Source organism: Oncorhynchus kisutch, linkage group LG4 (assembly GCF_002021735.2).
Source record: "Oncorhynchus kisutch isolate 150728-3 linkage group LG4, Okis_V2, whole genome shotgun sequence".
In the NCBI taxonomy this organism is placed as follows: Eukaryota; Metazoa; Chordata; class Actinopteri; order Salmoniformes; family Salmonidae; genus Oncorhynchus; species Oncorhynchus kisutch.
The window spans coordinates 56843706-56870941 of NC_034177.2; the positions used below are offsets into that span (position 1 = coordinate 56843706).

The 27236-nt window shown below is 44.1% G+C and overlaps 1 protein-coding gene across 3 annotated transcripts in view; it reads right to left on the reverse strand.

The window, feature by feature from the left end:
• ate1 (arginyltransferase 1) overlaps positions 1-27236 on the reverse strand; it is a 185337-nt gene that overhangs the window by 87846 nt on the left and 70255 nt on the right. For all 3 annotated transcript variants that reach the window (XM_020481341.2, XM_020481340.2, XM_031823250.1), the window contains one exon: positions 7935-7967. In XM_020481341.2, coding sequence (XP_020336930.1) covers positions 7935-7967 — 33 coding nt within the window. The remainder of the gene's footprint in view (positions 1-7934; positions 7968-27236) is intronic.

Sequence of the window (27236 nt, forward strand, 5' to 3'; positions counted from 1 at the left end):
AACACTGAGCATGACAGTAAACACAGGGAGTTATTTCAGAACAGGGCAGAATGCCTCAGGAAACAGTTTTTTGACAGTGGAAAATTTAGTCAGCAAGCAAGGCATTGTTGTTATTTTATAACGGGTGATCAGCAGAAATAGGGGAGCACTATCTCTCAAAGTAGTAAAACAATCCCCCTAATAGCTAACAGCTAGCAAGGTAAAGTTAGCCAGCTACTGAAAATGCAACCCTAAGTAACAGTACATATGAAGATGAAAAATGAGCAGGCCTACTGTACATCTTACTATAGAAATTATTGAAGAAAACAAGTATAGGTTGGAACTACTGCTGTTAAAATAGAGTAAAACAATGTATTCTGAACTGGAATAAACAGATTGAACCAAAATGTTTTTGAGGAAAACACTCTAGCAGTTCTGAATTGCTCATCTATAGCAGGAAGTGGTCTCCTGCTTGACTGAAAAAGCAGTAGATGTTCTGATCCAGTTTGGCACCACATATCTATGAGTCAGGGTTCTCAACTCTGGCATACTTAAATCAAGTAAAGGGTTACACTGTCAAAAACTGAGCCCAGAATAGATATGCTTGTTGAAGCGTCAACCAGCCACAAATCTCTCGTTTTTTAAATTTTACCTTTATTTAACTAGGCAAGTCAGTTAAGAACAAATTCTTATTTTCAATGACGGCCTAGGAACAGTGGGTTAACTGCCTTGTCGGCTCGGGGAGATGAACTTGCAATCTTTCAACCTTTCAGTTGCTAGTCCAATGCTCTAACCACTAGGCTACCCTGCCGCCCCTCATTAGTGCTTTGTGTTTGTGTTCTGGTTTACATCTATCTGATGTGATAAATCAGTTGATTCCAGTTCAGAATTAAAATCATTTATTATATTTTAACAGCAACAGTTCCAACCTAAACAGTGCTTGTAACTGGGAAAAATAAACATGTAAGCTATTTATATTTAATTTCATTGTTATTTGTCTTTATTATATTTGTTATACATATAGTTGCATGTTTTCATAAGCTCGGGTCCCAGGAAAACAGAATTTCTAATTTAGGTCCCAGGCTGAAAAAGTTTAAGAAACGCTGCTTTAGGCAGAAACTAAAACAGGAAGTGCCCGTGCTTAGGTCTATCCAATAGGTCTGACCAATAGGAAAACTTAACGTACCCCGATATTTAATCGTGGCAAGGCAACTGGGAATATGGCCGAATACAAAACAGTGTAGTTATTCCCGCCAAGGAAAATAAACAAGAAAAAGTGTCAGTATATTGACAAAGTGGAGTCACAATACAACGGCTCAAAGATGAGACGTATGTTGCAGGGTCTCCAGACAATACGGATTACAAAAAGAAAACCAGCCGTTGCGGATATCGACGTCTTACTCCCAGACAAATTAAACAACTTCTTTGCGCGCTTTGAGGACAACACAGTGCCACCGACGCAAACCGCTACCAAAGACTGTGGGCTCTCCTCCTTCGTGGCCGACGTGAGTAAAACATTTAAATGTGTTAACCCTCGCAAGGCTGCCAGCCCTGGCGGCATCCCTAGCTGCGTCCTCAGAGCATGCTGGTGTGTTTACGGACAAATTAAATCAATCCCTATCCCTGTCTGCTGTCCCCACATGCTTTAAGATGGCCCGTAGCACTCACTTGTCATCATGAAGTGCTTTGAGAGACTAGTCAAGGATCATTTCACCTAGACCTTACCTGCCACCCTCGACCAACTTAAATTTGCTTACCTCCCCAATAGGTTCACCGACGATGCAATCGCCATCACACTGCCATATATCCCATCTGGACAACAGGAATACTTACGTAAGAATGCTGTTCATTGACTACAGCTCAGCGTCCATGGGTCTTGACCACACCTTGCGAAACTGGGTCCTGGACTTCCTGACGGGCAACCCACAGGTGGTGAAGGTAGGAAACAATATTTCCACTCTGCTGATCCTCAACACTGGGGCGCGTTCTTAGCCCCCTCCTGTACTCCCTGTTCACCCACGACTGCGTGGTACACCTCCATGCACACCTCCAACTCAAATCGCCAAGTTTGCAGACGACCACAATGGTAGGCTTGATTACCAACAACGACGAGACAGCCTACAGGGAGGTGGTGAGGGCCCTCGAAGTGTGGTGTCAGGAAACAGCAAAGGAAGCACGCCCCTATCCACATCGACGGGATAGCAGTGGAGACGGTGGAAAGTTAAGTTCCTCGGTGTACACATCACGGACAAACTGAAATGGTCCACCGACACAGACAGTGTGGTGAATAAAGCAGAACACTCAGCCCCTATTGAAGATACAGTGGGATATTGGTTGTTGCACTTCCTAAGGCTTCCACTAGATGTCAACAGTCTTTAGAACTTTGTTTGAGGATTCTACTATGAAGTGGAACTGAATGAGAGAGGAATGAGCCAGGTGTCTGGCAGATTTCCACAGGCCCTGCTTTTCTACAGACAGAGGAATTCTCCGGTTGGAACATTATTGAAGATTTATGATAACATCCTAAAGATTGATTCTATACTTAGTTTGACAAGTTTCTACGGGCTTTAACGGAACCTTTCGTCCGACGTTCGGCTGGACCTGAACGCGCTTTTGGATTTGTTTACCAAACGTCATAACAAAAGAAGCTATTTGGAAATAAATGGACATTATCGACACAACATTTATTGTGGAACTGCAATTCCTGGGAGTGCATTCTGATGAAGATCAAAGGAAAGTGAATATTTATTATGCTATTTTCTGACTAATGTCGACCACCCAATATGGCGGATATCTTTTTGGCTGCTTTGTTGTCTGAACGCTGTACTCAGATTATTGCATGGTTTGCTTTTTCTGTAAAGCTTTTTTGAAATCTAACACAGCGGTTGCATTAAGGAGAAGTACATATCTAATTCCATGTATAACAGTTGTATTTTCATCAACATTTATAATGAGTATTTCTCTAAATAGATGTGGCTCTTTGCACAATCACCGCATGTTTTAGAACTACTGAACGTAACGCGGCAATGTAAAATGATATTTTAGTCGTTCCAGTCATTGGCAGCAGAGAACTGGAAGGAGAGGCGGCAAAAGAAAGAATTGACTTTGGGGGTGACCAGTGAGATATACCTGCTGGAGCGCGTGTTACGGGTGGGCGCTGCTATGGTGACCAGTGAGATGAGATAAGGCGGGGCTTTACCTAGCAGAGACTTGTTGATGACCTGGAGTCAGTGGGTTTGGAGAGGAGTATGAAGCGAGGGAAAGCCAACGAGATCATACAAGTCGCAGTGGTGGGTAGTATATGGGGCTTTGGTGACTGACAAAACGGATGGCACTGTGATAGACTGCATCCAATTTGTTGAGTAGAGTGTTTGAGGCTATTTTGTGAAATGACATCGAAGTCGAGGATCGGTAGGATGGTCAGTTTTACGAGGGTATGTTTGATGGGTAAGGATGCCTTCTTGAGAAATAGGAAGCCGATTCTAGATTTAATATTGGATTGGAGATGTTTAATGTGAGTCTGGAAGAACAGTTTACAGTCTAACCAGACACCTAGGTATGTAGTTGTCCACATATTCTAAGTCAGAACTGTTCAGAGTAATGATGCTGGACGGGCGGGCAGCGATCGGTTTAAGAGCATGCATTTAATTTTACATGCATTTAAGAGCAGTTGGAGGCCACGGAAGGAGAGTTATATGGCATTGAATCTCATCTAAAGGTCTTGGGGCTAGGGGGCAGAATTTTGGCTTTTGGATAAATAGCGTGCCCAATTTCAACTTCCTGCTACTCATGCCAAGAATATAAGATATGCATATTATTCATAGATTTGGATAGAAAACACTGAAGTTTCTAAAACGGTTTGAATCATGTCTGCGAGTATAACAGCTTATGTAGCAGGAAAAACCCCGAGGACTAAATGTTCAGAATTTTTTTTCCCCTCTCTGTTCCCTGACTTGCCCAGGGATATTTCTTAGGAACCTGTTTTCAGTTCCTACCGCTTCCACTGGATGTCACCAGTCTTTGGAATTTGGTTGAGGTTATTCCTTTGTGCAATGAAGAAGTAGGCCAACTAGGAACTGGTACACTGTTGAGAGTTGCGCAAGACATAAAAAGTTTCGCTGTTTGTTTTCATTCCTGTATTGAACACAGAAAGACCAGTCTACAATTTGATCGATTATTAACGTTTAAAAATACCTAAAGTTGTATTACAAAAGTAGTTTGAAATATTTTGGCAAAGTTTATAGGCAACCTTTGAAGAATTTTGTAGTGACATTGCGTTTTTTGTAAGCTGTTTTTTCTGGATCAAACACGCTTTATAAATGGACATTTTGGATATATATGGATAGAATTAATCGAACAAAAGGACCAATTGTGATGTTTATGGGACATATTGGAGTGCCAACAAAATAAGCTTGTCAAAGGTAATGCATGTTTTATATTTTATTTCAGCGTTTTGTGTAGCGCCTGCAGGGTTGAAATATGCTAACCCCTTTGTTTACTGCTGGTGCAGATGGTGCAGGCTATCAGATAAGAGCTTCTTATGTTTTCGCCAAAAGCATTTTTTAAATCTGACATGTTGGCTGGATTCACAACGAGTGTAGTTTTAATTACAAGTGGGATTTAACGAAAGTTGAATTTTATTTTAGAATTTTACCTTTATTTAACCAGGCAAGTCAGTTAAGAACAAATTCTTATTTTCAATGACGGCCTAGGAACAGTGGGTTAACTGCCTGTTCAGTGGCAGAACGACAGATTTGTACCTTGCCAGCTCGGGGGTTTGAACTTGCAACCTTCCGGTTACTAGTCCAACGCTCTAACCACTAGGCTACCCTGCCGCCCCAGGCACTCTGCATTTTCCCTGGCAATTGGCCAGTAGAGACATTTGCGTCCCGCCTATCCCTAACTATTAACACAGTGTCCAACGAAGGCCCAGAGGTATACAGAATGGTGTCGTCTGCGTAGAGGTGGGTCAAAGAATCACCAGCAGCGAGAGCGACAGAGAAGAGTCGGCCAGAGAATTTAACCTTGTGGCACCCTCAGAGACCGCCAGAGGTCCGGACAACAGGCCCACCGATTTGACACACTGAACTCTGAGAAGTAGTTGGTGAAGCGAGGCAATGATTTGAGAAACCAAGGCTGTGAAGTCTGCCAATAAGAATGTGGTGATAGACCGAGTCGAAAGCCTTAGCCAGGTCGATGAATACGGCTGCACAGTAATGTCTCTTAACGATGGCGGATATGATATAATTTAGGACCTTGAGCGTGGCTGAGGTGCACCCATACCAGCTCTGAAACCAGATTGCATAGCAGGAGAAGTGGGGGGGGGTTTGGGCGAGTTGCTGTGGGGAACGCAGGGCTGTTGACCGGGGTAGGGGCAGCCAGGTGGGAAGCATGGCCAGCCGTAGAAAAATGTCAAAGTCATTCCAGGATACCCGGGCCAGGTCAATTAGAAAGGCCTGTTCGCAGAAGTGTTTTAGGGAGCGTTTGACAGTGATGAGGGGTGGTCGTTTGATCGCAGACCCATTACGGATGCAGGCAATGAGACAGTGATCACTGAGATCTTGGTTGAGGTGTATTTGGAGGGCGAGTTGGTTAGGATGAGATCTAGGAGGGTGCCCGTGTTTACAGATTTGGGGTTGTTGCTGTTAGGTTCATTGATAATTTGTGTGAGATTGAGGGCATCAAGCTTAGATTGTAGGATGGCCGGGGTGTTAAGCACGTCCCAGTTTAGGTCACCTAGTAGCACGAGTTCAGAAGATAGATGGGGTGCAATCAATTCACATATGGTGTCCAGGGCACAGCTGGGGGCAGAGGGTGGTCTATAGCAAGTGGCAACGGTGAGAGACATGTTTCTGGAAAGGTGCATTTTTAAAAGCAGAATCTGGAATTGTTTGGGACCTGGATAGTAAAGACAGCACTTTGCAGGCTCTCTCTGCAGTAGATTGCAACACCGCCCCCTTTGGCAGTTCAATCTTGGCGGAAAATGTTATAGTTAGGGATGGAAATTTCAGGATTTTTGGTGGTTTTCCTAAGCCAGGAATCAAACACGGCTAAGACATCTGGGTTGGCAGAATGTGCTAAAGCAGTGAATAAAGCAAACTTAGGGAGTAGGCTTCTAATGTTAACATGCATGAAACAAAGGCTTTTACGGTTACAGAAGTCAGCAAATGAGAGCACCTGGGGAGTAGGAGTGGAGCTAGGCACTGCAGGTCCTGGATTAACCTCTACATCACCAGAGGAACAGAGGAGAAGTAGGAAAAGGGTACGGCTATAGGCTATAAGAACTGGCCGTCTAGCATGTTCGGAACAAAGAGTAAAGGGAGCAGGTTTCTGGGCACGAAAGCATAGATTCAAGGCATAACGTACAGACAAAGGTATGGTAGGAAGAGTACATTGGAGGCAAACCTAGGCATTGGAGTAATGTAGAGAGAGATATAGTCTCTAGAGACGTTTAAACCAGGTGATATCGCATATGTGGGAGGTGGAACAACATGGTTGGTTAAGGCATATTGAGCAGGGCTATAGGCTCTGCAGTGAAATAAGACAGTGATCACTAATCAGGACACTAATGGACAAGGCATATTGATAATATGGAGAGGCATGCGTAGCCAAGTGATCGTTGGGTCCAGTGAGTGGGTGGGCTGGCTGGGGACACGGCGATTCAGACAGTTAGCAGGCCGGTGGGAGCAGTTAGCAGGCCGGGGCTAGCAAGCTAGCATAAGGGCCTTAGAGGGACGTTGCGATGGCGACAAGTCTGACATCGATAGACCAGTCGTGGAATTAGTAGGGTTCCAAGTAGCAGATGGGTCCAAGTTCAATTGGCAAAATTGGTATAGTAGTCCAAGAAACTGGCCGGTGGATCAGCTAACAGTCCAATATGCTATAGATAGCTTGCAGGCCGCGGTTAGCAGAATGGGCCTTCAGGGGACGTCGCGCCTGACGGGCCCTTTTGGGATCCTCGGGCAGATTATGTCGGTATTCCAGTCGTGAAGGATCGGCAGGGTTCTGTGCCCCGTACCGGCAGTAGAAGGGGTCCGGATATTGTAGTCGAGGAGTGGGCTTCAGGAGTAGCCCAGGAGCCCTAGTCGGGAGATGGGTCTAGCTTGGGATAGCCCCAGGCTAGTTGGTGCTTGCTCCGGGATGAAAACGTTAGCCAGGAGTAGTCAACCCGGGTTGCGGTTAGCTAGCTGCCATGATCCATATGAAAGGGTTCAGAGTTTGCGGTAGGAATCCGGGGATACGGAGAGAAAAATAGGCGAGAGCTTTCCGAGCTAAAGGTTGGCTGACTGATAGCTGGTAGCTAGTTAGCTATCTAGCATCAGTTGAGGTATTCCAGTTCGGAGGAAAATAGAAATACTTTAGAAAAAAAAAGATCCACACCACATTGGGTGAGGCGAGTTGCAGGAGAGTATTTTGAAGGTGAGGTTCAGGAAAAATATTAAAAAGAATGCGAAGAAAAATAAATGTATAAAAAGATATATACATGGGACGAGACAAGACAAAGAAATCTTAGATACTAGACTATCTATTGCATCTTAGCCGCTCTCTCACTGCTCATCCATATATTTTATATTTCTATATTCTTATCCCATTCCTTTACTAGATTGTATGTATTAGATTTTGTTGTGGAATTGTTAGATATTACCTGTTAGATACTAAAGCACTGTTGGATCTAGAAGCATAAGCATTTCGCTCCACTTGCAATAATATCTGGTAACCATGTGTATGTGATCAATACAATTTGTACAATATTTGCACATTCTTTTTCAAAACTGTACTTTGCTAACTCAGATATTTTCTTTTCACATTGTCCATTCTAGCACGGTTCCAGCAACTATAGTGGATGCGTAAACAGGCCAGTACATCTCAGTAGTGTGAATCAGGCATTGGGAGTAATTTATACACTTTGGAAATGTAGAAGTATGTAGAGTCAACAGGAGGGCAGGGGTACGTACCTCAAGTGGTGAGTCACAGAGAAATCTCCTGAACTGTAGAGGAGGGACGAGCAGCCAGCGCCAAGAGAAAGAAAAGGGAGAAAAATAAACAGTTAGATATGAGGGTCACTTAATCTCTATAGGCCACGAGTTTCAAATGAAAACCATACATTTTCCCAGTAACTGTCTCTTGTGGTGTAACACTCCCATTCCTGTGCTTATTTAGATGTAATATATCAAATGGAGAGTAAATTCAGTATGCCATAGAGAGGATGTCTTGAGGATCATACCAGCGGCGGTCGGTGCAGTCAAAGATTTACATTCTTTTTTTTTATGAGCATGGCCTTAGTATTACAGCATATTGGATGACTGTCATTCATATTCCATTCACCCAGTAACCATGTTGACACATTCAATACCACCGTGTACACGGTTTCCTGCATTTAGCTGATCTAGGGTGTAATCATTAGTCCAAAACAAGAGTTTCTAATGGACAAATTCAGGTAGGTCCATCAGTTCCGCTTGCTTCAGTTTAAGAAACGTTTTGAATTGGCGGAATGAATGCAACCCTGATCACCCGTGCACACAGTTCATTTTCATAGCAGACGCAAACAAAAAGCATCATCACTTTGCTAGTTGTTTAACTCCTTCTCGCATCTACGCACACTCATCTTTTCTCTTCGCTTGTGGATTTCACAACTGTTGTGCACAACACAACAGTTGTCTGACCAGGTGAAAAAACCTCTCCAAGCCAAACCTTCTACACAGAGCGCTACCACATCCGCCGATATTGCCCTTCCATACCTATGGTGAAAGGTGGCAGATCTACAGCGGTGTTTCTCAGACCATGAGACTTCCCAAAAATCGGTCTTCTCGTGGAAATGTCTGTAGCGTCCGAATGGTTTGGCCTACAAACTACGAACACTCTGTGGAAAGACTCTCACGAACACAAAGGTGTTCTCCCTTTTGTATACAGTATTAAAATATGGGGTATTTTGTAAAAAAAAAAAAAAAAATCCTGATCGTATACAGTGCATTCATAAAGTCAGACACCTTGACTTTTCCCACATTGTTACGTTTGTCTTATCCTAAAATGGATTAAATATCCCCCCCCCCCCCCCAATACCCCATAATGACAAAGCAAACAAATTTAGAAATGTTAGCAAATTGTATAAAATAAAAAAACTAATATTACACGGAACCCAAAACCGGCTGCGCGCATGCGCTATTGTGCATAAATGTATTTTGTCCCCCTACACCAAACGCGTTCACGACACGCAGGTTAAATTATCAAAACAAAATCTGAACCAATGTCATTAATTTGGGGACAGGTCGAAAAGCCATTAAACATGTATGGCAATTTAGCTAGTTAGCTTGGACTTGCTCGCTAATTTGTCCTATTTAGCTAGCTTGCTGTTGCTAGCTAATTTGTCCTGGGATATAAACATGGAGTTATTTTACCTGATATGCCCAAGGTGCTCTTCTCCGACAATTAATTCACACATAAAACGGCCAACCGAATCCTTTCTAGTCATCTCACCTCCTTCCAGGCTGTTTCATCTTTGAACTTATATGGTGATCGGCATCTACACTTTCATAGTATTACCACGACCACCGGCAAAACAGTTTGTCTATCAATCACCCACATGGGTATAACCAATGAGGAGATGGCACGTGGGTACCTGCTTCTATAAACCAATGAGGAGAGGCAGGACTTTCAGCGCGATATGCGTCAGAAATAAAAAGGAGTTATATTTTAGCCCTTGGCATCGCAGACGCTCGTTGGCGCGTGCAAGCAGTGTGGGTGCAATAATTTAATAACATTGATATCTAAATGCATTTTGCGACGCTCGCACACGTGACTTGTCTGGTCTGTTCAGCATGTTACTCAGTACTTTGTTGAAGCACCTTTGGCAGCAATTACAACTTCTAGTCGTCTTGGTTATGACGCTAAAAGCTTAGCACACCAGTATTTCGGGAGTTTCTTCCATTCCCCTCTGCAGATCCACTCAAGCTCTGTCAGGTTCGATGGGGAAGATCGCTGAACAGCTTTTTTCAGGTCTCACCAGAGTAGGGTTTGCAAAGGGTCTGACATTTTCCATGGGATGTTAAGCCCGGGAATTTTGCTTAAATTAATCCAAAAAGTTAGCTTATAACAGTGAACCTTTTTTTGTGGGATACACAAGGCAATCGTAGGTCTTGCGGCATATTTTGGTTAAACTATCCCCAAATCAATGGAATTGCAAACCAGTGCATTCTTCCATCACAGGTACAGCTGATTCTCAAGATCTTGCACACTAATGAGATGCTATTGAGCCCACACTACTAAACTGCCTGAGCCAAGGACTACATGCTTTCTGGTAAGTTTTGATTACAATACTGGGTGGGGTAAATATCTTTTTTGACACAAGATTTTTCGTTAACTAGTAAATAGTAGCAGCAAAGTGTGTTGAAATAATTTGTTAACCATTTCTGATAGTTGGTTTTTGCTACCATGTAGGTTTTAGCTTGCTTGAGCCTGCTAACAGTGTTAATTCACCCGTTTCCATACATGTTTCATTTTAAAACATTTATCTTACAAATAAGTTGTTTAATCTAACTGCTTAACTATTTATCTGTACATGGAATTGTGTATATATATATAATAACAATTATTTTTTAATCTAATCTTTATAGGAACATACCACAGGCACTATCTGATGAGACATTTCACTACAGATAATGTATAAAGAAAAGCTGTGTACATTTGCAAATACTGGGCCAAATCATATGTGAAGAATGCAACAAAGAAGCAGAATCATCTGGCCAAGTGCATAAAGTTCCCTCAGCACTCACAACAAGCAACTTCTGACAAAAGTCCCTCTACTTCTATTCGAGATGGAAATTATGAATCAGACACCTTATCGATAGCAAAATCTCATGGTCCTCCTGGAATCAGAAATTCTACAAGAGCACAGACAACAGATACACTGGTCTCTACCTTGCAGATGAGCTGATATACACACACACACACACACACACTACTCAAAAAAATAAAGGGAACACTTAAACAACACAATGTAACTCCAAGTCAATCACACTTCTGTGAAATCAAACTGTCCACTTAGGAAGCAACACTGATTGACAATCAATTTCACATGCTGTTGTGCAAATGGAATAGACAAACAGGTAGAAATTATAGGCAATTAGCAAGACACCCCCAATAAAGGAGTAGTTATGCAGGTGGTGACCAAAGACCACTTCTCAGTTCCTATGCTTCCTGGCTGATGTTTTGGTCACTTTTGAATGCTGGCGGTGCTTTCACTCTAGTGGTAGCATGAGACGGAGTCTACAACCCACACAAGTGGCTCAGGTAGTGCAGCTCATCCAGGATGGCACATCAATGCGAGCTGTGGCAAGAAGATTTGCTGTGTCTGTCAACATAGTGTCCAGAGCATGGAGGCGCTACCAGGAGACAGGCCAGTACATCAGGAGACGTGGAGGAGGCCGTAGGAGGGCAACAACCCAGCAGCAGGACCGATACCTCCGCCTTTGTGCAAGGAGGATGTTAGAATTATTATGAATAAATAATATCCCCATTTCAAATAGAACTGTAACTAAGTAAACTTATACTCTGTTTTATTATATCTGATTAACAATATGAGTTCATAAGAAGGGATTGTGTGACACGGACAAGGAGTAATTAAAGTTAATGAATACCATTCCAACTAGGAAGAAACAAATGGGTTGTGGATTAAGTAAACAGATAATGTAGTTAACCTATGGTTGAACCGACGAAACTGAGCTCTAGGGTGTTTTAGATAAGGAAGTGAGTGCATTCCTAGGTTCTGTTAATTAGACCTGTCAGCTAAGTGGTGATCGATAATGTTGGGGGGGGTCAAAAGTTAATTCAGTTATGTTGTGTGACCTGTGAGTATGTTAGTAAGTTAGAATGAACTATTAACCTCACTTTGTCCCGGTCAAGAGGGGATTCTGTTATGACGTCATTTCATTGCCTGTTATTGTATATAAACTGTTGCTCGTGGTAACGCGCTCCGATAATAAATTCTGTTACCTATTATTGAAATGGCTGGTCCCCGTCTATTTTATGCAAACAAGAATCTTACAAATTCTCGTAAAATAGATTAAGCATTTTCAATTAATGAAAACACATAATTAAATTACATTAACAGAGGAGCACTGCCAGAGCCCTGCAAAATGACCTCCAGCAGGCCACAAATGTGTATGTGTCTGCTCAAACGGTCAGAAACAGACTCCATGAGGGTGGTATGAGGGCCCGACGTCCACAGGTGGGGGTTGTGCTTACAGCCCAACACCGTGCAGGACGTTTGGCATTTGCCAGAGAACACCAAGATTGGCAAATTCGCCACTGGCGCCCTGTGCTCTTCACAGGTGAAAGCAGGTTCACACTGAGCACATGTGACAGACTTGACAGTCTGGAGACGCCGTGGAGAACGTTCTGCTGCCTGCGACATCCTCCAGCATGACCGGTTTGGCGGTGGGTCAGTCATGGTGTGGGGTGGCATTTCTTTGGGGGGCCGCACAGCCCTCCATGTGCTCGCCAGAGGTAGCCTGACTGCCATTAGGTACCGAGATGAGATCCTCAGACCCCTTGTGAGACCATATGCTGGTGCGGTTGGCCCTGGGTTCCTCCTAATGCAAGACAATGCTAGACCTCATGTGGCTGGAGTGTGTCAGCAGTTCCTGCAAGAGGAAGACATTGATGCTATGGACTGGCCCGCCCGTTCCCCAGACCTGAATCCAATTGAGTACATCTGGGACATCATGTCTCGCTCCATCCACCAACGCCACGTTGCACCACAGACTGTCCAGGAGTTGGCAGATGCTTTAGTCCAGGTCTGGGAGGAGATCCCTCAGGAGACCATCCGCCACCTCATCAGGAGCATGCCCAGGCGTTGTAGGGAGGTCATACAGGCACATGGAGGCCACACACACTACTGAGCCTCATTTTGGCTTGTTTTAAGGACATTACATCAAAGTTGGATCAGCCTGTAGTGTGGTTTTCCACTTTCATTTTGAGTGACTCCAAATTCAGACCTCCATGGGTTGATACATTTGATTTCCATTGATAATGTGTGTGTGATTTTGTTGTCAGCACATTCAACTATGTAAATAAAAAAGTATTTAATAAGAATATTTCATTCATTCAGATCTAGGATGTGTTATTTTAGTGTTCCCTTTATTTTTTTGAGCAGTATATATATATATATATCTATAAATAAAACGTAAAAAACATTTAAAATGGTATATTAATTTGCATATATTACCATTAATTCCCATTATTATGTTTCCACCACTGAATATTCCCCCAAAATGTGCAACCCTACTCCAACGATATTTGATCGGGTTCAAGTCCGGGCTCTGGCTGGGGGCTGCTCAAGGACATTCAGAGCCTTGTCCCAAAGCCACTCCTGCGTTGTCTTGGCTGTGTGCTTAGGGTCGTTGTCATGTTGGAAGGTGAACCTTCAACCCAGTCTGAGGTCCTGAGCGCTCTGGAGCAGGTTAACATCAAGGATCTCTGTACTTTGCTCTGTTCATCTTTCCCCTCGATCCTGACTGGTCTCCCAGTCCCTGCCGCTGAAAAACATCCTACGGTATGATGCTGCCACCACCATACTTCACCGTAGGGATGGTGCCAGGTTTCCGTCAGACGTGACGCTTGGCATTCAGGCCAAATAGTTCAATCTTGGTTTCGTCAGAGTCCTTTAGATGCCTTTTGGCAAATGCCAAGCGGGCTGTCATGTGCCTTTTACTGAGGAGTTGCTTCCATCTGGCCTGATTGGTGGAGTGCTGCAGAGACGGTTCTCTGGAAACTAAAGAGCTCTGTCAGAGTGACCATTGGGTCCTTGTTCACCTCCCTGATCAAGGCCATTCTCCCACAATTGCTTAGTTTTCCCAGGCTGCCAGCTCCAGGAAGAGTCTTGGTGGTTCCAAACTTGTTCCATTTAAGAATGGAGGCCAGTGAGTACTTGGGGACCTTCTACGCTGCAGTAATGTTTCGGTACCCATCCCCAGAACTATGCCTCGACACAATCCTGTCCCGTAGCTATACGGGACAATTCCTTCGACCTCATGGCTTGGTTTTTGCACGGTCAACTGTGGGACCTTATATAGACAGATGTGTGCCTTTCCAAATAATGTTGGGCGGCAGGTAGCCTAGTGGTTAGAGCATTGGGCCAGTAACCGAATGTTTGCTAGATCGAATCAACAAGCTGACAAGGTAAAAATCTGTCGTTCTTCCCCTGAACAAGGTAGTTCCCCTACTGTTCCTAGGCCATCATTGTAAATAAGAATTTGTTCTTAACTGACTTGCCAAGTTAAACAAAGGTTCAATAAAAATAAAAAATCCATCAATTGAATTTACCACAGGTGCACTCCAAATCAACTTGTAGAAACAGATCAAGGATGATCAATGGAAACATGATGCACTTTAAGCTCAATGTTGAGTCTCATAGCAAATTGTCTGAATACAATTGCAAAACATTTCTAAATACCTGTTTTCGCTTTGTAATTATGTGGTAGTGTGTCTATATTGAGGATTTTTCAAATGTATTTAATCAATTTTAAAATAAGATGTAGATAAGTCAAGGTGTCTGAATACTTTTGGAATGCACTGTACCTGTGCCATTCATCGTGTGAATGGGCAAGACAAAAGATTGAAGTGCCTTTTGAACGGGGTATGGTAGTAGGTGTCAGGTGCTCCATGATGAATGTCAAGAACTGCAACGCTGCTGGGTTTGTCATGCTCAACAGTTACCCGTGCATCAAGAATGGTGCACTACCCAAAGGACAGCTAACTCGACAAAACTGTGGGAAGCATTGGAGTCAACATGGGCCAGAATCTCTATGGAACGCTTTTGACACCTGTAGAGTCCATGCCCTGAAGAACTGAGTCTGTTCTGAGGGCAAATGGGGTGCATCAATGTTTTGTACACTCAGTGTACTGTATGTATATGCAGAGAGAGTGAGTGTAACTCTGCAAACTTAAGTCACACTCCATTAGTATGTGCATAAAACAGGTGGTTACACACAAACACGAAATCCATAAAGAGAAGAGTGTACAAAAGCAATTTTGTACACTCCTCTATTCCAGAATAACAACCGATCAATGAACGCATACCCCGTATGTGTTATTACCGTTATCACTGTGTGGTCTGGTTGTGATCTATAAAAGTATCAAACAGTGCTCCCTGTGGCACTAAAACCCGCATCAGGACAGGGGAGGAGAGGCTGGAAAGAATTACTTAAAACAGCAGGAGCAAAATGCCACACATCTTATCATGCTGCTCCTAATCTCTCCCTGTCCACTACTCCTACTGAGGCTCACACTACTACTCCTACTCCTACTGAGGCTCACACTACTACTCCTACTGAGGCTCACACTACTACTACTCCTCCTCCTACTGAGGCTCACACTACTACTCCTCCTCCTACTGAGGCTCACACTACTACTCCTCCTCCTACTGAGGCTCACACTACTACTCCTCCTCCTACTGAGGCTCACACTACTACTCCTCCTCCTACTGAGGCTCACACTACTACTCCTCCTCCTACTGAGGCTCACACTACTACTCCTCCTCCTACTGAGGCTCACACTACTACTCCTCCTCCTACCGAGGCTCACACTACTACTCCTCCTCCTACCGAGGCTCACACTACTACTCCTCCTCCTACCGAGGCTCACACTACTACTCCTCCTCCTACTGAGGCTCACACTACTACTCCTCCTCCTACTGAGGCTCACACTACTACTCCTCCTCCTACTGAGGCTCACACTACTACTCCTCCTCCTACTGAGGCTCACACTACTACTCCTCCTCCTACTGAGGCTCACACTACTACTACTACTACTACTACTACTGAGGCTCACACTACTCCTACTACTGAGGCTCACACTACTCCTACTACTGAGGCTCACACTACTCCTACTACTGAGGCTCACACTACTCCTACTACTGAGGCTCACACTACTCCTACTACTGAGGCTCACACTACTCCTACTACTGAGGCTCACACTACTCCTACTACTGAGGCTCACACTACTCCTACTACTGAGGCTCACACTACTCCTACTACTGAGGCTCACACTACTCCTACTACTGAGGCTCACACTACTCCTACTACTGAGGCTCACACTACTCCTACTACTGAGGCTCACACTACTCCTACTACTGAGGCTCACACTACTCCTACTACTGAGGCTCACACTACTCCTACTACTGAGGCTCACACTACTCCTACTACTGAGGCTCACACTACTCCTACTGAGGCTCACACTACTCCTACTCCTACTCCTACTCCTACTACTACTACTACACCTGACCAATATGTACTCCAGCACTACTAACATACATAGACACAGGTGGAGTGTGGTCACTCCACGTGCCATTCAACCAGAGCACTGAATTGACCCCAATCTTGCAAAGTGCATTATTGCAGAAGGGACAGCAAATGAAACACTTTTCTAAACTGTCCAAAAAAAATGAATTAACGAGTTAATGAACAGGACAACATCACCCACTATTAGATTACTTAATTTATTTGCTTTGTGGCAGAGCTAACTCAAACATGGTTTATGAATATAAAACATCTTACACTGGAACATGAAGGATATCAAATGACATAATTTGACATTGAAATGGGGGGGAAAGTGACAGTGAGATGTAGTAAGAACAGTGGCAGGCAAACTGTGGCTATGAGGTCTGGTTTGGCAGAGCTGGCACTACGATCCCTCCCTCTCTCCTGTTACCATGCCAGGCACTCATAAGCAGGGTGCTGCTGGGTAAACTTACCCAGAGGGCTGAGCAGCAGAGCGTTTTTCCACTTATGTCTCCACTCAGTCACTCACCAGCCTGCTCTCATGAAGTCTGGCAGCCCTGACCCCAGTCTGGCCACAAACACACTGTACAGCAGGCATACACACAAAAACACACGCATATCTCAATACACACGCACAAACACACACCATATTTTTGTATGTAATGCTTGCAGACACACACACACACACACACACACACACACACACGTCTAGAGAGTGCAGACGTGTCATACAGATACAGAAGGTGTACTGCTCCATTTAGTAACTTCCTAGTCCTCCTCACTCTCACACATGGCACCCATCAGTTCCTCTACAGCTCTCCCTCTCCTATAACAAAACACTCATCTGTGTACCATTAGGAAAGCAAGCAGCCGTCTCAGACATACACAATATTTCTCAAACAAACAATAGTTACAATAGTTCTCACAGACACGTTCTCCCTCCCTCCCACACACACACACACAAAGTCACCGGGCTCTATAAAGTTTAATGGCCACTAAGCTCTCTTCTCCACATTAGCGAGCTCACTCAATCACATTGTGTTGGCCTGCTCATTTGTCAGCACTGTTGCATTGCGAGACATGGCATGTTATCTCTGGTGTAAAGAATCCCAGACTTTCCTTTCCTCCCTCACCACACTATTTTTCATGGAGCCTCATCCTCCTATCATTTGGTGATTCGAAATCAATGACCACTTCATTTTACTTTAAGGACTGGGGGAAAAACTGGGGAAAACTACAATTTTTGTTGAGGCTGGTGAAAATGGTTGCCTGGGAGAATACAAACAAAGTGTGAGTTGACCTCTGGCCTAAAAGGAAGTTATAGGGGTTCTGTAGGGACCTAGAACTTCAATGGAGTTCGGCTAATAGAAAGCTTTGAAACGTGACGCAGCATTTAATTAACCTTATGGAATTGAGTGCATCTATGATGCAACTAGTTACTCTTTGAAAAACATTTGAGAAAATGTGTAAAACCGAGACTGTAAGCTATTTTTTTCAGCAAGTCTTGCCCTTTCTTTTGAATAAAGAAAGTCCCTTTCGGAAAACATTCACATTCTAAGAGCTTGGCACATTTGGATTGTAAAATATTTTCACATTCCATAGATTTTCAAAACGATTTAAGTCAAAACTTTAACTAGGCCACCCTTCTTTGCAGGGCATTGGAAAACCTCCCTGATCTTTGTGGTTGAATCTGTTTGAAATTCACTGCTTGAGTGAGGGACCTTACAGATAATTGTATGTGTGGGGTACAGAGATAATATTTCAAAACGTATGTTAAAACACTATTATTGCACAGAGTGACTTGTGACTTGTTAAGCAAATTTGTAAACATTTCTAAAAACATAATTCCACTTTGATATGCGGTATTGGGTGCTGGCCAGTGAAACCTTTGAATTCACTCAGTAACACAATATGTGGAAAAAGTAAAGGGGTGTGAATACTTTCTGAAGGCACTGTATGTCCTTTTTTTCTGTTTCTCCCCTTCTTTTCCACGGTGAACCCCTGTCACGTGCCATGGTCTGCCGGCAGGTAGAGTAAATATGATTTAAACAGGATTTGTTGAGTTGCAAATCATAAATGTATGACTATGACTACTGTTCCCTGAAGGAGGGAAACAAGGTACAACACACTATGTGGAGTCGCAATCTCACAACTTCAGTTGAAGGATTTACAAATCACACCTGACAAATCCAATGAAATCCGTGCCTAGCTGGAAGTCCCGCTTTCCACAGGTGATACGCGTGAGGCTCGGATTCATTCATTCAAATTATTAACAGGTGTTGTACCTCGTTTCCCCCTTTCAGAGAACAGTAGTTATAGTCATTACGTTCCATTCCCTAACCGTCAGCCAAATACAGTACAATACACCATGAGGAAATATAATCATGCCCCAAAAAGAGTGTGGCGACGCCAAACTCGTGTATGGTGATGCCCAACTCCCTGCAGCACAAATATCTCCTACAGTCAACCATTTAAACACCCAAGACCTTGCCAGACCCCTGGTGGATTGGGCACGTACACTGCTAGGCAACCCCTTGCCCATAATTACATTCTCAAACAAGAAATCAAAAATACCAACAAAGTCTAACTGAAATGAAACAGGTGGGGTTCTCGGAGGGGTTCTGAAAGACACTCATTGGGCCCAAAACGACAGGGAAGATCAGACAAAGGATTGTTGATTAGAAATCAAAATAGGGAGAGACAACTAAAAGACGTTAACCCTCCATAATCGCTCAGGGCAACTGGAGCACTGGGCCAGACACTCTTAAATATCACATGTGCCGGCATAGTTGAAACACCTTCTGACTAACAAGATGACAAGCCAGCACAGGTGTAACAATTACTGGCTAACGAGGTGGCACCAAATCGGTGCGCCCAACGTGCTAAGGTCCAACCTTGAAATATACATAGAATAACCAAAGCCTGTAAGACCACAAATATATTCCATATATTTTTGTTGAACAAGTTTGATCACAAACAACAGAAAACAACTTCCATTTCACAACATAAATAAATTCTAAAAGCAGTACAACAATACCGCCTTTTTCCCCCCCAGAGACAAGTGTGCCAAAAAACATCAAGGTTTTCTAGAATCTCAGAGTTAAGCAGCCGTACCAAAGTGTATTGGGCTTTTCTCGTGCTCGAGGAAGACTATAGTTAACGGTGACAGCAGTGGACACGGGCAGAACATCCCTACCGGTTTCCACAGACTTCTCCGCCCAATCGTAGTAGGTGAAGTATGGTTTGAACCAGTGAAGGCTGCTGAGGAGAGAACAAAATGGAGTCAATTGAGTGGTATGAAGCACATGGACACCACATCTTTGATGTGTTTAATACCATTCCATTTCTTCCATTAGTATGAGCTGTCCTCCCCTGGTCATCAGCCTCCACTGGTTTTAACATGTTGACATGACATAGCCATGTTTTTTTCCCCTCTGCTTCGGTGTGGCAATGACATATTCCATATTACAAATTTTCCACTATGGGGAAAGGGCCTAAAAAGCAAGCTTGCAAAGGAGACCACAGAACGGGCAACAAAACCAGGACTTGGTCACCCACATCGAAAGTTGGCTTTGGCCTTTCGAGCGTACCAAACTTTTCATTTATATTTACGCCTTCCGCAGATTCTCATTGGCAAAATCTGTATCGATTTGTTTGTGTGTTTAATGTGTCACCCTGCAACAACCTCTCGCTCAACAAGCTCAAAAGGATTTCTGACACGTCCAAACAAGCTCATTCGGACTAAAACCTGAGAGACTCCTGAACAGCCTCCCACGCTGCAAACAGCACAAGACCCCTTCCTCCCAGTCTTTCTCAAACTCAAAGCAGTAAGTTCGACTTCAAAGTCTGACAAAATCTCTCCACAGCACCTTGAGACACTGGGTGGTAGGCACTAGAGGGGCAATGGGCATCATCCAAAATGTTGAACTTTTTTTCACCAGTGCCTTAAATACTAGGAGACATGATTTTCCTCAATGAAATGGCCTCAGGGAAACAAGTGGCAGCGCACATGATGGTTAAGAGAAACTGGTTACCACTCTTTGCTTTTGGGCAAAGGACCAACACAATCCACCAGAACCCTGCTGAAAAGGTTCATCAAAAGCAGGAATAGGCTGCAAAGGTGCAACTGGTAAAGCTTGATTCGGTTTACCTGTCCTCTGGCAAATGCAACAGGATTTACAGTAAGCCAAGATGGCCCGCCATACTACCATTGTGAGCCAACCTCCGTATCTCTTCTCGAAGTGTAACTGGGATGACAATGAGATATTTCTTGCCATCCATTCCGATTTATTCCTGAATATTTCAAAAACATTGTGTTTGGGACAAATCATTCACTAAACCCTAAACCTCAAATACATATTTTAATTAATATGGAAATAAGTTAAGGTGACTAAACTGCTTGGAGTAACCCTGGATTGTAAAACTGTCAGTCAAAACATGTTGATGCAAAGGTAGCTAAGCGCTACTCTGCCTTAACACTATCAACAAGGCAAGTCCCTAGTTTTGTCGCACCTGGACTACTTTCCAATAGTTTGGTCAGGTGTCATACAGAGGGACTTAGGATAATTACAATTATCTCAAAACAGGGCAGCACTGGCCTTAAAATGTACACAGAGAGCTAACAATAATTGCATGTCAATCTCTCATAGCTCAAAGTAGAGGAGAGATCGACTTCATGACTACTTGTTTTTGTAAGATGTGTTGACATGCTGAATGCACCGAGCTGTCTGTTTAAACTACTAGCACACAGCTTGGTCACCCATGCAATCAAATATAGATGCTTGTTCCCTTACTAGCTCAACCTGGCTTTGTGATTCTGTCTTCCATAATTTACAGAACTTGTCTGTATGGTCCTAGAGGCAACTTGTAACCCTGAAGGATAGCAGCTTTAAAAGTGTCACCATCTGAACTCTGGTCAAGAAATAAAGTGGCATAAACTTTTAGGGATGTGGCAATCCGCTTAAATAGAGTAAAATATACAACCATGTCCTTTTCGTTGAAAGGTGGTACAAGTCAGCTCTTCCGACCCAGATCAAACTCTGTTGAGGCTGCTGGATGGCCAGACTGGATTCTGAGTGCTTCCAGATCTATCGCTCTTAATCAATTTGCATGCTCACGTTCCTGCTCTTGTTGTCTTGCTGCATGTTCTTTCCCTTTCCTTGTGCTCAAGCTATACTTTCTGCTATTCCCATTTGGCCTTTAGTTCAACCTCTCGCAGTTGCACGTCTTGAGGGGGGTACGCAACAACCCTTTTCATCATCCTCCCTCTCCGAAAGGATTTCCTGTTCCATCAAAACAATATGTGACCCGTTTCAGGAAACTAGGCGTATGTAGCAAGTCACGATTTCACAGGAGAGGCGTTTGAACGTAAAATATAGGTTATCAAAATGCGTTTTATGGCAGAAATGCCTTCGAACATGTGAACTTTCATGTGACTTAATATCAAACTTATGCCATCTGTAAATACTAATACATTTGTTAAATTACGAGCATTGCTGGTAAGCCACAGAAAAAGCAACCTAGCCATGATTGGCTGAGATAATGAATGGGTTGGACATGCCTAGAGATGAGTTTGGATTGGTCTGCCATTTGGCACACTTGTCTATTTGAGCTGGTCAGTATGTGTAAAGAAATCATGTCTAACATGGCTTTTTTTATTTATTATTCCTTATAACTGGAACTTCCATCAGGAGCTAGCCAGCTAACTAGCTACTAGTCTTTGTTAGCCACGGCTAGCGGTCGTCACATTTTTCTCAGTCACCAGCCAGCCTTAGTTCGGACAACACCTGCCAGTCTGCACAGCACGATATCAACCCAGAGCATATCGGACTGCTTCTCTCTACCACATCACCAGATTTCTACCGCTCTGGAGGATTACACCGGATCATCGCAAACGAGTGGCTACTGTTAGCTAACGCATATGTCCCGAAGCGAGCACCAGCTAGCCTCGCGCTAGGCCCATATACCAGCTAACTCTAGGGCTACAATACCTCCTTTGCCAATTGGCCTGAACCCTTTATTGTCGACACGGAGCCCCAACGATCCATCACGACTGGACTGCCGATGTGATCACCCGATGTGGTCTTAACAGGCTATTCTGTTATCGCCGCAGAACCATCTACTAGCCCCGGCCCACTAGCTTTTCTTAATGCTGTGTCCCCTGCTCGCCTAGCGTAGTTGTGACTACCGAACGGCACCCTGACTCACCTATTGCTGCTCTTTTGACCCTATGATCACTCGGCTACACAGCTGATGCCCCCTGGAATGTATCAATAACAAGGTACCTAATTTTGATTACCTGTCGGACCCAGCCTCGAACTCAGGTCCTGTATGTAACCAACTGACCCGCTCTGCCCATTCATCACCATTTACCTGTCGTCTTAACTCTCCTGATCAACACCTGTGATTGCTTTATGCCTCTCACTAATGTCAATATGCCTTGTCTACTGCGGTCTTGGCTAGTTCGTATTGTTTTATTTCACTGTAGAGCCCCCAGTTCCACTCCTATTCCCAAGGCGGTATCATTTGTTGACTTCTGTAAACTTAAAATCCCTGGTTTCATGCATGTTAACATCAGAAACCTCCTCCGTAAGTATGTTTTATTCACTGCTTTAGCACACTCCGCCAACACTGATGTCCTAGTCGTGCCTGAAACTGGGCTAAGGAAGGCCTCCAAAAATGCAGAAATTTTCATCGCCAACTACAACATTTTCCACCAAGATAGAACTCCCAAAGGGTGTGAAGGTGCAATCTACTACAGATGACCTGCAGAGTTCTGTCATGCTATCCAGGTCTGTATCCAAACAGTTCAAGCATCTACTTTTAAAAATCCACCTTTCAAGAAATAAGTCTCTTACTGTTGCCGCTTGTTATAGATCCCCCAGCTGTGCCCTGGACACCATATATGAATTAATTGCCTCCCATTTATCTTCAGAGTTTGTACTGTTAGGTGACCTAAACTGGGATATGCTTAACACCCCGGCCATCCTACAATCTAAGCTTGATGCCCTCAATCTCACACAAATTACCAAGGAACCTACCAAGTACAACCCTAAATCCATTAACACGGGCACCAACTTGCTCTCTAAATACACCTCTGCTGTCTTAAACCAGGATCTCAGCGATCACTGCCTGCGTCCGTAATGGGTCCGCAGTCAAACGACCACCCCTCATCACTGTCAAACGCTCCCTAAAACACTTCTGCGAGCAGGCCTTTCTAATCGACCTGGCCCGGGTATCCTGGAAGGATATTGACCTCATCCCGTCAGTTGAGGATGCCTGGTCATTCTTTAAAAAGTAACTTCCTCACCATTTTAGATAAGCATGCTCCGCTCAAAAAAATTCAGAACTAAGAACAGATATAGCCCTTGTTTCACTCCAGACCTGACTGCCCTCGACCAGCACAAAAACATCCTGTGGCGGACTGCAATAGCATTGAATAGTCCCCGCGATATGCAACTGTTCAGGGAAGTCAGGAACCAATACACGCAGTCAGTCAGGAAAGCAAAGGCCAGCTTCTTCAGGCAGAAATTTGCATCCTGTAGCTCTAACTCCAAAAAGTTCTGGGACACTGTAAAGTCCATGGAGAACAAGAGCACCTCCTCCCAGCTGCCCACTGCACTGAGGCTAGGTAACACGGTCACCACCGATAAAGCCATGATTATCGAAAACTTCAACAAGCATTCCTCAACGGCTGGCCATGCCTTCCTCCTGGCTACTACAACCTCGGCTAACAGCTCCGCTCCCCCCCCCCCCCCCCCCCCCGTCCGCCCGCAGCTACTCGCCCAAGCCTCTCCAGGTTCTCCTTTACCCAAATCCAGATAGCAGATGTTCTGAAAGAGCTGCAAAACCTGGATCCGTACAAATCAGCTGGGCTTGACAATCTGGACCTTCTATTTCTGAAACTATCCGCCGCCATTGTCGCAACCCCTGTTATCAGCCTGTTCAACCTCTCTTTCATATCGTTTGTAATCCCCAAGGATTGGAAAGCTGCCGCAGTCATCCCCCTCTTCAAAGGGGGAGACACCCTGGACCCAAACTGTTACAGACCTATATCCATCCTGCCCTGCCTATCTAAGGTCTTCGAAAGCCAAGTCAACAAACAGGTCACTGACCATCTCGAATCCCACCGTACCTTCTCCGCTGTGCAATCTGGTTTCCGAGCCGGTCACGGGTTCACCTCAGCCACGCTCAAGGTACTAAACGATAAAAGACAGTACTGTGCCATCGATAAAAGACAGTACTGTGCAGCCGTCTTCATCGACCTTGCCAAGGCTTTCGACTCTGTCAATCACCATATTCTTATCGGCAGACTCAGTAGCCTCGGTTTTTCAGAGGACTGCCTTGCCTGGTTCACCAACTACTTTGCAGACAGAGTTCAGTGTGTCAAATCGGAGGGCATGCTGTCCGGTCCTCTGGCAGTCTCTATGGGGGTGCCACAGGGTTCAATTCTCGGGCCGACTCTTTTCTCTGTATATATCAATGATGTTGCTCTTGCTGCGGGCGATTCCCTGATCCACCTCTACGCAGACGACACCATTCTGTATTCCGGCCCGTCCTTGGACACTGTGCTATCGAACCTCCAAACGAGCTTCAGTGCCATACAACACTCCTTCCGTGGCTTCCAACTGCTCTTAAAACGCTAGTAAACCAAATGCATGCTTTTCAACCGTTCGCTGACTGCACCCGCACGCTCGACTAGCATCACCACCCTGGATGGTTCCGACCTAGAATATGTGGACATCTATAAGTACCTAGGTGTCTGGCTAGACTGTAAACTCTCCTTCCAGACTCATATCAAACATCTCCAATCTAAAATCAAATCTAGAGTCGGCTTTCTATTCCGCAACAAAGCCTCCTTCACTCACGTCGCCAAACTTACCCTAGTAAAACTGACTATCCTACCGATCCTCGACTTCGGCGATGTCATCTACAAAATAGCTTCCAATACTCTACTCAGCAAACTGGATGCAGATTATCACAGTGCCATCCGTTTTGTTACTAAAGCACCTTTTTCTAATACTTCTTTCTCGCACAGAATAGGCCAACATTTTGTACAACGGGGGATAGTAGATTGACATAGGCTAGTGCTTTTGCTGTTCGTTAAGCATACTCAGACACAATTCTGTATATTTCTGTACCCTCTGACACTTAACTAACCTCCAGACGTTCTTCAATGCCTCCTTCTGTGGCCTAAAACTGCAAGTAAAACAAAACGCATGCTCTTCAACCGATCGCTGACCACACCTGCCCACCCATCCAGTATCACTACTCTGGACAGTTCTGACTTAGAATATGTGGACAACTACAAATACCGAGGTGTCTGGTTAGACTGTAAACTCTCCTTCCAGACTCACATTAAGAATCTCCAATCCAAAATGTAATCTAGAATCGGCTTCCTATTTCACAACAAAGCATCCTTCACTCATGCCGCCTAACATACCCTCGTAAAACTGACCATTCTATCGATCCTCGACTTCGGCGATGTCATTTACAAAATAGCTTCCAGCACTCTACTCAACAAATTGGATGCAGTATATCACAGTGCCATCCATTTTGTCACCAAAGCCCCATATACTACCCACCACTGCAACCTGTATGCTTTCGTTGGCTGGCCCACGCTTCATATTCATCGCCAAACCCACTGGCTCCAGGTCATCTATAAGTCTTTGCTAGGTAAAGCCCCGCCTTATCTCCGCTGACTGGTCACCATAGCAGCGCCCACCTGTAGCACGCACTCCAGCAGGTATATTTCACTGGTCATCCCCAAAGCCAATACCTCCTTTGGCCACCTTTCCTTCCAGTTCTCTGCTGCCAATGACTGGAACGAACTGCAAAAATCACTGAAGCTGGAGTAAGCACCAGCTGACAGAGCAGCTCACAGATCACTCCACCTGTACACAGCCCATCTGTAAATAGCCCACCCAACTACCTTATCCCCATACTGTTATTTATTTTGCTCCTTTGCACCCCAGTATCTCTACTTGCAAACTCATCTTCTGCACATCTATCACTCCAGTGTTTAATTGCTATATTGTAATTATTTCACCACTATGGCCAATTTATTGCCTTACCTCCCTTATCCTACCTCATTTGCACACAGACATTTTCGATTGTATTATTGACTGTTTGTTTGTTTATTCCATGTGTAACTCTGTTGTTGATTGTGTTGCACTGCCAGGTCGCAGTTGTAAATTATAACTTTTTCTCAACTAGCCAAATAAAAAATAATCTTGTTGGCTGACAAAGTAAATGGACCATTTTTTCATTATCTTCAATATGAGCCTTGGAATTGGATAAGGATGTGCAGTTGCGTCTCCGACGTGTTGGTCTTTACTTATAGTCTGTGAGAAAGACACGATCATGTGACAGAGCCATTTGAGTGAGAGGCACTTTTGAGCACACAGCCGGTAGAAGGGCACAGCAGCCACTGGCCGCAAAAGGCAGGGATTCTTTAGGGGGCATTACGGCCAAACAAAGGGGATGCCGCTGGGAAATTCAAGGCAGTATAAAGTGCTTGTCAAATTGTGAATGAGAGACTGATGAAGTGTGTACAGCCTGCGCAAAAAAACAAAGCAGAGCTCATGCCTTTCATGCAACTTTTTTCAAAATCGTCATTAGTCTCATCATGCAAACAGCTGACAAAATGTTATGACCCTCTGTTTCAACCATAGTTTTTCAATTCCTCATCAATCCACGGAGCCGTAACAGTTCTTACAGTCAGCTTCTTAGCAGGTGCATGGTTATCAATAATTGCAGCAAGTGCAGCATCGGATGCTCCTTAATCACATCAGTTGAACAAATATTTTTTACATCCACAGCAAAAAAAAGTGTATGATCTCATATAGAGGTCGACGGATTAAATCGGGTGGCCAATTAATTAGGGCCGATTTCAAGTTTTCATAACAATTGGAAAATCGGTCATTTTGGACACAGATTTTTTTTTTTTATCTTTATTTTAACTAGGCAAGTCAGTTAAGAACA